The sequence below is a fragment of the Penaeus vannamei genome, chromosome 16 (genome assembly GCF_042767895.1).
Source record: "Penaeus vannamei isolate JL-2024 chromosome 16, ASM4276789v1, whole genome shotgun sequence".
NCBI classification, from domain to species: Eukaryota; Metazoa; Arthropoda; class Malacostraca; order Decapoda; family Penaeidae; genus Penaeus; species Penaeus vannamei.
The window spans coordinates 31466517-31478393 of NC_091564.1; the positions used below are offsets into that span (position 1 = coordinate 31466517).

The following is an 11877-nucleotide window of genomic DNA, read 5'->3' on the forward strand; positions in this document are numbered from 1 at the left end:
AACTTCATATGAATTGTGCAATCATTTCAAACTCACATCCATTTTTTTTCAACTGTATAATATGTATCAGGTCAATTTGTTTCGAGCACTGGTAATGTTGCCAATTGGTAACAACTTGCAATTGCAATTATGTGAAAAAAATGTAAATCTAACCCCATATATGAGGTCCACGAGGATATATACATTATATTTGAAAAGGGTACATTTTTCCTGTGACATAGCTAAGTTTGCCAATTAAAAGATTAATACCGATAATGATACCAATAACAATTCGAGTAATGATATTAATGATAACGGTAACAATGACGCTGATGATGATAATGATAATAGTAATATCAATAATAACATCAGAATAATGATAATGATAATAACAATAAAAATAGCGATGATAATTATAATATTAACAATAATAATAATAATGATAATAATAACCATAAATGATAATGATAATGATAACAATTAGGATGAGGATGATGATAATGGTAATATTGAAAATAATAATAGCAATAATAATCATTATTATCATTATTAACATTTTCATTATCATTATTATTATTGTCATTATCATGATAATGACAATAGAAATGATAATGACAAAAGTAATATAACTAGTTTGTTAAGGATCATTATCATTATTATACCATTACTTTTCTCTGTGTGAAATTTCACTATCTTATTTTGAATTGCCTCGTCCATACGTAGAATAAGCAAACACATGTTTACATTCATATATAATTAATCATGTAAGCTGAAATGATCGATAAATTTGGTCATTGTTATTTCAGAAACACTTAAGTACAGCTCCATTTCCTGTCATTATATTCTAACATACATTATATTATGAACACAAATAGACACAGAGAGGAGTGAGTGATCTATTGCAACCAGTTCTATTTCACTTTGTTCATTCATTTTTCAGTTGTCTATCTGTCTTTTTACTCACTGTTATGCATATTTTCCTACCCATATATTGATAAACACCACATTATTATTATTGATAATGTCGTTGTAGCACTAGTGATCGTTATCATCATGTGGTCGTTACAATAATAATGATGATTGTTAATATTAATCTTCTTGTTCTTGTTCTTATTTATCACTATTTTCATTATTATTAGTAGTAGTAATTGCGATACTATTGGTATTATCATTATTATTTTCATCATTGTCATTACTTTTATCTTTATTAGAACTATCATTCTAATTATCATTATTGCTATCATTATCATGATTATCTTATCATGATCATGGTTATCCTTATCATTATCATTATTTGTCATTACTATTATCCTTATCATGACTATCATTACCATCATTATTACCATAATACTTATCATTATCATTACTATTACAGTTAGTATTATCATCATCATCAACAGCAGCAGCATTATCATCATCATCGGATACCTTTTTACAATAGCATTAGTTTTCGTAATATCACTGCATATTCTCATTCTATTTATTAGGTCATGAGGAGCAATCTTAAGAACTTTCCACTTATTGTTTTACCTTGCGATGCAGATTACCGGGTCAACTTAATTTTTGCAGACACTCCAATGTCGTTCGGGTAGCCCCTCAAATAATCTAATCACACTGTACCCAAAACTTTCCTTTAACTTCCTAAAGCCTTGTCTCTCTCTTTCGATTACTGAACATTTCTGTTATTTCAGCTTCTTTTTTGTGGAAATTTCTGGAATTTAATCAGTTATACATAAGATTTTTTTCCTGCCATGAAATTGGGTTTCCTAGTTCATATCCCGTAAACTGTGCCCAACTTTCTTCTTTACATTTCTGGCTGATGTTTAAAACATTTTTTACGATGTTTGTGTTATACATTAGGCGCATTTTTCAGTGAACTGTTTGTGCCACGCAATACTGTTTTTATTATTATTATTATTATTATTATTATTATTATTATTATTATTATTATTATTATTATTATTATTATTATCATTATTATTAATAATAATAATTTTATTGGATTTAAATTTGTACGACCACTGATAATATATAATCAAACTAGTTGTAAACCTTACGCATGGAATATATTTTGCTGATGCCGATATTAGTTTTTTATCACTATTCGTTCTCAATGATGACTGGGTTTCCGAAAACCATCAAACTGTTTCTTCTCTAAGCCACCATCACGACATAAAATGACCTCTCTTTCAATTCCAATTTCCTGGTTGCTATTTGTCTTTTATTGAGTTGAATCGCCGTTAGAGGGTCCTCTAGCCTTGCACTGCACATCGATCGTTGTTCAGAAATTGGTGGACGTAGTTTTAAAGAATTCCCGAATTGCTAAATCAACGCTATTTCTTTACTGACAAAAGCACCATTTTACCTTCTTCTCTGACAGGAAAAAGCCTTGCTACGTTATCTGTTGGGCGAGGGACATTATCTACGATTATTTTTCATTGTAGTTCGATCTATTTCAGTTTCGAACCTAGGACATTGCCGTTATTTTTTTTCGGGCAGATATAAACTTTGTTGCATTTGTTTGTTATCATGTTATTACTACTACCATCATCATTATTGACACTGTTATTATTATTGAATTAATATCATTATTAATATCATCATCATCATCGTCGTCATTAATAATAGTGTTATTATTAGTACTATCATTCATATTTTCATCATTATTAGTCTCAGCATCATTATTATTACTGTTAACGTCATTGCTTCTTATTCGTATTCTTGTTTTTGTTATTAGCAGTATTAATTTCTATTATTATTGTTATCATCACCATCATCATTATTGGTAATATCGTTATTATTATTATCATTACCATTACTATTATCATTGTTTTTGTTGTTGTTGTTGTTATGATTACCATCAATATCATCAATGTTATTATCATTACCATTATTAGTATATTCTTGTCATTATTGTTATCATCAGTGTTATCATATTATCAAACCCTGAAGTGTGTGTGTGTGTGTGTTTGTGTGGGTGTGTGCGTGCGTGCGTGCGTGCGTGCGTGCTTGCTTGCGTGTGCGTGTGCGAGTGCGAGTGCGCGGGCGGGCATGTGGGCGGGCTGGCGTGCGTGTGTGAGTGAACGTGTGTGCGTATATGAGGGCGTGTGAATCTGCACCCATCTCCCATGCAACAGATGGCGCCACATCCCAGTCAGAGTTTCCTCTTCAGTGTCAAGAGCTGCGAAGTGTTATCACGCCCTTCCTCCCTCTCCTCCCAACACGGATAAGAAAGATAACCAAACCAAAACAAGAACAGACAGGCAAACACCACAGAACGAGAGACCTCACACAAACCCCGAACGACAAGCCCCAAAACCCCCAATTCAACCCTTTAAAAGAGAATGGAACCCCAATCGAAGAGGCGAAAGAGACCCAGCTTCAGCGACGAGGAACTCCGCGTCCTCATCCAAGAGGTTTTCAAGAGGAAGAAAATCCTCTTGGGGAAATTCGACGCTATTGCAGTCACCGTGCAGAGCAAGGTCGAGGCCTGGGATGCAGTGACAGAGGCCATTAATGGGGTGAGCTGTGTCATGAGGGAGAGGGAGGAAGTGAGGAGGAAGTTCGCCCACCACAGATGGTTTGTGAAGAAGAAGGCCAAAGCAAGGGAGAGGAGAGGTGAGAGGATAAAGGGGGGAGAGGAGAGAGAGAGGATAAAGGGGGGAGAGGAGAGAGAGGATAGAGGGGGGAGAGGAGAGAGAGAGAGGATAAAGGGGGGAGAGGAGAGAGAGTGAGGATTAATGGGGAAGAGGAGAGAGAGAGGATAAAGGGGGGAGAGGAGAGAGAGTGAGGATTAATGGGGAAGAGGAGAGAGAGAGGATAAAAGGGGAAGAGGAGAGAGATTATAAAGGGGAAAGAGGAGAGAGAGAGGATAAAGGGAGAAGAGGAGAGAGAGAGAGGATTAAGGGGGAAGAGGAGAGGTAGAGAGAGATAAAGGGGGAAGAGGAGAGGTGAGAGAGAGGGAAGTGAATGGGGGAGAGGAGAGGTGAGAAGTCACAGAGAGAGGGATAAAGGGGGAATGTGGAAGAGGAGAGGGAGAGGAAGAGTGAGAGTGAGTGGGTTAGAGGGGGGAATAGGAATGAGGGAGAAGAGTGGTGAGAGAGGGATAAAGAGGGAAAGAGTGAGAGAGGTAAAGGGGATATGTGAGAGGGAGAATTGAATAAGAGGTAGAGGAGAAGAATGGGAGAATTAGTGAGGGAGAGGAGAGGTGAGAGAAGGATAAAGGGGTAAAGAGTAAGAGGGGGATAAAAAGGGAATTTAAAAAAAAATAGGAAAATGAATAAATGGATATGTGAGTAAAAAAGGAAAAAGATGATAATAAAATAATGACATCTTAAGCGAAGCCATTAGTGACAATATGGATTTCCCTATTTTTTCCTAAATTTTATCCCGTCAGATGATTCATTTGTAAAAGATAAAAGCCAAAAACTCCTACTCATATCTCATATATTCTGAAACAATAAAATTCCATTACCAACCCATTTTTTTTTCTACTCCTTCAAAAGGGGGCAAGGCAAGCGACTCAGAGGAGGCAATGTTGTCGATGATAAGTGAGACGGTAAACAACGGTCTTACCAATGTTTGTGAGTCTGGAAGTCCTTTGAAGTCCGTGTGTGAAGGTAATTTTAATATTTAGATTTTGGAGAAACTGCTTCAAATGTTACATGTTTCTTGACAAATATATTGGCTAAAATTTATGGAAGAATATATTACCTGTTCTCATTTTTGGAATGATAGTAATAATAATGTTGCTAATAATAATGTTAATGATGATATATAGTAATGAAAACATCATCACTATCACCATCACCAATCATCATATTCAGATATTATTATTATTATTGTTTTTGACATATCATTCTATACACTGAAAGATTTGAAATTAAACCAGTGTTTCCCAACCTTTTTCATTCTGTTCAGCAACTGTCATCTTTTCAGATTCAGTTATTACCATTTTTGAATAGTGTAATTGTATCAATAGCTACAGGACAAGAACATTTTATGGAAAATGTCCAATTTATTGAGGTGTGTGGGAGAATTTTATGTCTACCTCATTCCTCCATAAAGCCTTAATAATTTTGTATTATACTTTTGCTAACAGAGAAGAATTGGCAGTCTGGAAATAGCATATTAGTCTTATTTTGTTAAATCTCTTATGCCTATTCTGCTAATGTATGGAAAGAAAATATTTAAAAGGTACCTCCTTATACAACAATGTTTAATTGGCCTAGGATTGTGCTCCATAGTGTTAAGGTGAGCACTTAATGCTTCCCTGTCTCAGCTTTACAATATTCATGTTTTCTTCTTTGATTTCATAGGGATGGTAATAATTGTAGTAATAATGATGATGATAAGGAGTGGTAAAGATATTGACACTGATGGTAGTTTATTGATATCTGTCTATCTGCATATCTGTATCTATATTAAATATAGTGATATCTATATGCATATCCATATACATAATATATATTCATCCATTCATTCATTCATTAACTCATTTACATCCATAATCAAAATAGCCACATTGAAAACGACTACTTTATGTTCAACCCATTCAACTTCTTACCTCAGCAGACAGTAGTGAAGCGGTAAACTTGACTCCCTTGAGATCTGACACAGAAGACCAAAGTCCAGGGAAAAACAAGTCCTTCTGCAGCTCCAGTACAGACCTTTCCTTAAGAGGACTTAGGAACTTTCGGATGAATAAGAGAGAGGCAGATAGCATTCAGAGTGAGTATTTTGCACAGATTTTGAATAGGTTTTTTGTATAATTAAATTTTGGGATTGGCAATAACTTATTAAATTAGGGTGAGGAAATGTTGTAAATCTTTATATTTCGCTTCTTAGATCTTTATGCTGACACAGATGGGACCCCATTAAGAAAAGAAAATGGAGAGGGAAATTCAGCTCAAACTGATACTAGTGACAATGTCAAGAGCAAAAGCATGATGGAAGGCCTAAGACATTTCCGAATAGATAAGGAGGAAATTAGCAAAGATCAGAGTGAGTATTGTGATCATGTGTGTGTGTGTGTGGGTGGGGGGGCGTGCTCACATGTGTGTGTATGCACGTATGTGTGTGTGTGTATGTGTTGGTTTGGTTTGTGTCTGTTTTTTCCGTTTGAGTATTATTGAATTTGTGTATAGTATTACAAATATTAATCCAAATATCTATCGGCAGATTCATGCTCACATTTATGCCCCAACATCTATAGTTAAGAAATTACATTCACAGCCCAGTTACTGCGGTATTTTAGGAAGGAAATGAAGTTCAGTGGAAATGCAAGATTAACCAAGAAGGACAGCCACTCAAATTCAGAAAGTAAGGAAAAAGTTACACTATATGTACATCTTGGTTGGAATTTTTATTTACATCAATATAAATGTGTTGAATGTATGTCTGTTATAGGTGTATTTATTGCCTGTTTTATATAGCCTCAAGAAATAACCATTGAAATTTACTTTGTTAAGAAAATTATTCAAATGTCTAAAAAAAAAATACATGCAGAAATTTGAAGTAGACAGTAAGTAGTGAGAATATCATAACCCCAAAATGACATATTTTTAATGTGTGTCACAGGGTCTGTTTTGTTATTTTGTCATTATTATTATATGTGGTTTTGTCTTGTATTTGCTGTAATAAATTAAAAACAATAGACCTTACCGTTATACAAAAGTTTAGAAACAAAATAATGTAAAATAATGTTGCATTTCTTGAAACACATCTGCAAAAATACCCACATACATGGGAATGAATATAAATACAGTGTGTATAGATGTACAGATCTAGGTATACTGTAGATTCAAACAGAATTGTATGTAAGAACACATATACAAATACAATTACATATTCATATATATATAGACTTAATAGACAGAAAGAGAAATAGGTAGATGTAGTTTTTTTATAATTCTCAAAGCCTAGTCATAATAAATTTTGTGTCATCCATTCCAGAACTGAAAATTTGGACCCATGAGGGAGTGCTCCAACTAGTAGAAGCATATAGGTCGCATATGCACATGTTCAGTATGACCTCTTTGAACAGCAGTCAGATATGGTGCAAAATTGCAAAGGAATTGCAGGAGAATGGCTACACATACACAGGAGAATTATGCAAAAGGAAGATGCAGAATTTAAGTACTAGGTAACTTTGATGAAAACTATGCTTATAAAAATAATGGTAGAGCAATACAAATGTCACTGAAATAATTAATGTATTAGCTAAATAATTACACTTTTTTTTTACTGTGTTGCAATATAATGTGGGTATTATAACATCCACCTTTATATTTTGGTTACAAATCCATCACCTTAGAAGTGAAAAATACTTCATACAAAAAAGGAGATGGCACTTGATATTTACCAATTGTATTTTATCACTTTTTTAATTATCTATTTTTGTTTTTAACCCATTTTACAATTGCCACTTATAATTACCACATTTGGATTTTACCACTTTTCTATTGAACCACTTTTATAATTAGCACTTATGTATTTTAGGTATAAATCCATCACAGAAAACCAGGAGAATGGTAGGGGAAGGATCAGATGGAGTAAATGGGAGTATTTTGACACTATGCAGGATCTCTTTGCCGGCAACCCAAGTGGAGACACCTCGTTGGTGACCTCCTTGGATATTTCACTACCCACTGGTAAGTTTGATGTCCATTTGTAGTTGATATTTAGTTATTGTGTCAACTTTCTTGAAATTAAAATAATGTGGATTGAACCAGTAAAAAGTGTTTTTTCTTTCTTTCTCTCCTTCTTACTCTCTTTTTTATGGTTATTATTTGTGTAATAAACATTTTTTACTTACTCTACGTTAGTCATACCTCTCTCTCTCTCTCTTTCTCTCTCTCTCTTTCTCTCTCTCTCTCTCTCTCTCTCTCTCTCTCTCTCTCTCTCTCTTTCTCTCTTTCTCTCTTCTCTCTCTCTCTCTCTCTCTCTCTCTCTCTCTCTCTCTCTCTCTCTCTCTCTCTCTCTCTCTCTCTCTCTCTCTCTCTCTCTCTCTCTCTCTCTCTCTCTCTCTCTCTCTCTCTCTCTCTCTCTCTCTCTCTCTCTCTCTCTCTCTCTCTCTCTCTCTCTCTCTCTCTCTCTCTCTCTCTCTCTCTCTCTCTCTCTCTCTCTCTCTCTCTCTCTCTCTCTCTCTCTCTCCTCTCTCTCTCTCTCCTCTCTCCCTCTCTCCTTCTCTCCCTCTTTCCCTCTCTCCCTCTCTTCTTCCCTCTCTTTCTTCCTCTCTTCTTCCCTCTCTTCTTCCCTCTCTTTCTCCCTCTCCCCTTCTCTTCTTCCCTCTCTTCCTCCCTCTCTTCCTCCCTCTCTTCCTCCCTCTCTCCCTCTCTCCCTCTCTCCTTCCCACTGCACAAGTGATTGTTATTTTTTCTAGCTTTTCTTCACCTGCAATTCCATAACTCTCATAATTCTAAAAAAGAAGATTTCAACTCTTATTTAAGACCCTGATGATGATCCCTTACAAGTGGATGAAGTCAAGACAGAGCAAGACCACCTTTCACCAGAATACACTGACGACTCATTACAGTGGAGTGGGGTCAAGACAGAATTTGGTCTCTCATCATCCGAGCTTGACAGCAAATCTTTCTCATGGGATGAAGTTAAAGCGGAGGAGAGCTCGCTTTTCTCAGAGCCTGTTGAGGATTTACTCCCCTGGAGCGGTGTCAAGGCTGAACTTTGCTCTTCATCTTATACAGTACATTAATCAAAATGAAATATTAATAGGATAACACAAATAGTACATGAATTTTTCTGTTACAACAATAAAAGATATTTATTTTTAATAATATACTTTACAGATTATTTAGAAGATGTATAATTAACCTTTGTGACAGGACTTACTTCACTTAATTCATTCTTCTTTAAGATTACATTTATTAAAATATGTATTATGGATATACTTTCAAAAATGTACATGATGTGGGATTATCAACTCCATTCTTTAAGAAATAATAATAAACATGATAATATTTGATATATAAAAAAAGAGAAATAATGTTTAAAATGAAATGTATATGCATTATCCAAGCTTTACAAACATGTTTCTTAATGCTTGAGAACTTTTGCGGACGGGCATTTTGCCCTGTATATTTTGTCTCACAAGCATAGTCAATAATGGTAAACAAAGACCAAAACTGTGAGAAATTGGGGTAAAAATATAAAATGAAAATGTGTTTACCATTTATTTTTTTTATTATTTTTACACACTTGTTCCTGAAATATGTGGGTCCACTAGAGATATTACGTGTCGTATCCACTATCTGAGGTCAGGTAAGAAAATACCCTCATCAGTACAGAGGCCTGTCAGCAAGTGATTGAGGAAGAAGATAACCAATAATATATACAGATCAATGTTAATCACATACAAATTATTATTAATAAAATTGATACACATTTTACAAAAGTGCCAGCAATACTCAATTCAGTACTTTTTAAAACTAATCTGATATTTGTAAGCACAATGAAGCATGTATTATTTTCCCTTATAAAAGGATATACAATAAAATATAAATAAAATACTAAAAACATGACTGGATTCTCAACAGGTGAATAGTGTTCATTCTGCCTGGATTCATGCAGATTTTGAGTACTAAATATACTTAAAAATGGATACGAGGTCTATTATGGATTTCCCTCAAATGGTATCTAATACAATGTTAGGGGCCAGTTAAATTTAAAGATAAAGTACTCAGTACCTTTTATATATTCTCATTGGAACCATCAGCAACTTTAGCTGGATATTTATCACACTTCCAAGTATCTTTCTCTTCCTGTTGCATGTAGTCAGATTCTTTAAGGGTTGTGATGAAAGTATTACATGACAGTCAATAAAAGTTTAGACAATTGACAACTGACTTCAGATCTTCACTTACATAGGTAAAACCTTATACATTCATAAATACTAATAACAGTGACACACCTATTTGTACTACTGTATTATCTCAGACCATTTAGTTTATGAGCATTTATTTTAAAATCTAAAGCCCTATAATAATTTAATCCTATGTTAAAGAGAAATTTCATGTCTAAGTAAAATAAAACACCAGAGCTATGTATGCTGTTATTAAAGAAAACTAATTAAAAAATATATATATATTTTTTTGTCATAAAGAGACTAACCTCTGCTTCTAACTTGGTTTATGACAAGTTGTTGATCACGACCATTCCTTGTACTACCCAAATGATTATCGGAGGCTAATTCTTCCCCATTACATATCTGACTTGCTGAACATCATATCTATACTCGGGTGTTGAATGTAAAGAAGCTTAGATGGAACACTGAGTCTTTAAAGGGTTTCTCTCTCCTCTTAACCATTTTTGCACTGGGTGTTGATTGCTTTGGACACGGGATGGTTTTTGTCTCTCTTCTCTCTTTGAAGATTTGGATTCTCGTTGTGACAAGGTTGTCTTGTGTTCCAGGATCTGTTGTCAGCAAGTAAAAGCTGATTTTTTTTTGTAAACTTACCTAGTAAATGATTCAACTGATGAAAACAGATTTCAAATAAACGAGGTCTATAATTAATCATTAAAGACTTTTCAAAGCAAAACTAAAGAGTGCATGCAATGGACACTACTCTAAAATCTGTCAAAAAATATATATCTTTGGGTGTAGAAAAAAAAATCAAGTGCAATCTTAGTTCTGAGAAGACGTCCATACTGTGTTTATAAGCTGTATACATTTCTTGACTGGTGAACTCTTACTCATAAGAACTCTATCTTCTTAGTATATTATACAAGATATTCAATAATATAACTTAATTTTGAAAAGAGAAATAAATAGGTAAGCATGATTTACAAAAGTTATTTGGTACATCTGCTTCAGTCTCAGAGTTCCAATATGTATTTTTTCACACCATTTGTATTTGTATGCACAACTAAACAACAAACATCAGTTTAGTGCAAATCTATAATCTAAATACAATATGTGATACAATAAAACAGAAACAACAGATAAAAATATAACCAATATGACAACCAATATATTTCATCTTTTCATTTGGTACTACCTTCTTCAGTCTCCTTACATGGTGTCATTTGCCTGAGGCATCTCTGTTGGCAGATCACTCTAAAATAGCCTCTTCTGTAGCTCTTAAAGAGTCTGTCTCTGCAATACTGTCATCTTCCAAGAGAAAAAAAATTGTTTTGAAAATCTTGCCTGTGCATATCAAACTATACAGTCTGGGAAAAGTATAGGAGTCATAGCTGACCATAATCTAACTTAGCTGATCCATATCTAAGCTTTATGCAATCTAGAAAGAAATTAACTCTCATCTTGCAAGGCTTAGATTTTCAGTAACTCTTCTTTCTATTTAACTGTTATATCTTATATCTTAAAGGATGTGCTTGAGATGTTAACAAGTAACACTCACATTGGGATGGCATCCCGGCACAACACATTAGGCCTCAGTGTATGTGTCCAGGTTGGGCAGGATGATGAAACATGCAACCAACAAATCTCAACCTTGTATGTTTCATGACCATGGGCAAGTTTGTGTGGATCTAGTGTTAATTCTTTAAAAAGAGGAGACCAGAGCTTTCAGGTAAATGACCATAAATTGTTGTCAATTTGGTTTAGGTTTGATTTTAGTTTTCAGAATTGAAAATTAGGAAGTCACCTATTATCATAAATGACATATCTTATACCACTGAAGTTGAATGATATACATGGATACAGAACATCCATGTCTATTCTGGCATGAAAAAGCTTGGACTGGTTCCTTACTTGACAAGAGATTGGCACAAACAGCATCTGGTATTGGTTTTACTGCAGGTGAAATTAAATGTTATAGTATTTTGATACACAATACTTGACTAGGATGAAATAGATGTTCTGGATGGCTGGTTGAAATGTAATGTAATATATTAAGTATTTGTTATCTATAATGCATA

At 34.3% G+C, this 11877-nt stretch overlaps 1 protein-coding gene across 3 annotated transcripts; it reads left to right on the forward strand.

Moving 5' to 3' along the window:
• Positions 1-3039: 3039 nt before the first annotated feature.
• On the forward strand, positions 3040-8947 carry LOC113805179 (uncharacterized). 3 transcript variants are annotated; one of them, XM_027356134.2, is made up of 8 exons: positions 3040-3597; positions 4485-4598; positions 5554-5709; positions 5827-5982; positions 6214-6300; positions 6934-7123; positions 7480-7631; positions 8430-8947. In XM_027356134.2, the coding sequence occupies exons 1-8, from the start codon at positions 3324-3326 to the stop codon at positions 8690-8692; spliced, it is 1392 nt and encodes a 463-aa protein (XP_027211935.2). In that variant the 5' UTR covers positions 3040-3323; the 3' UTR covers positions 8693-8947. The 3 variants fall into 3 exon arrangements, with proteins under 3 accessions (XP_027211935.2, XP_027211936.2, XP_027211934.2); XM_027356133.2 differs by having other exon boundaries at positions 3042-3597; positions 5551-5709; XM_027356135.2 differs by lacking the exon at positions 4485-4598 and having other exon boundaries at positions 5551-5709.
• Positions 8948-11877: the final 2930 nt, after the last annotated feature.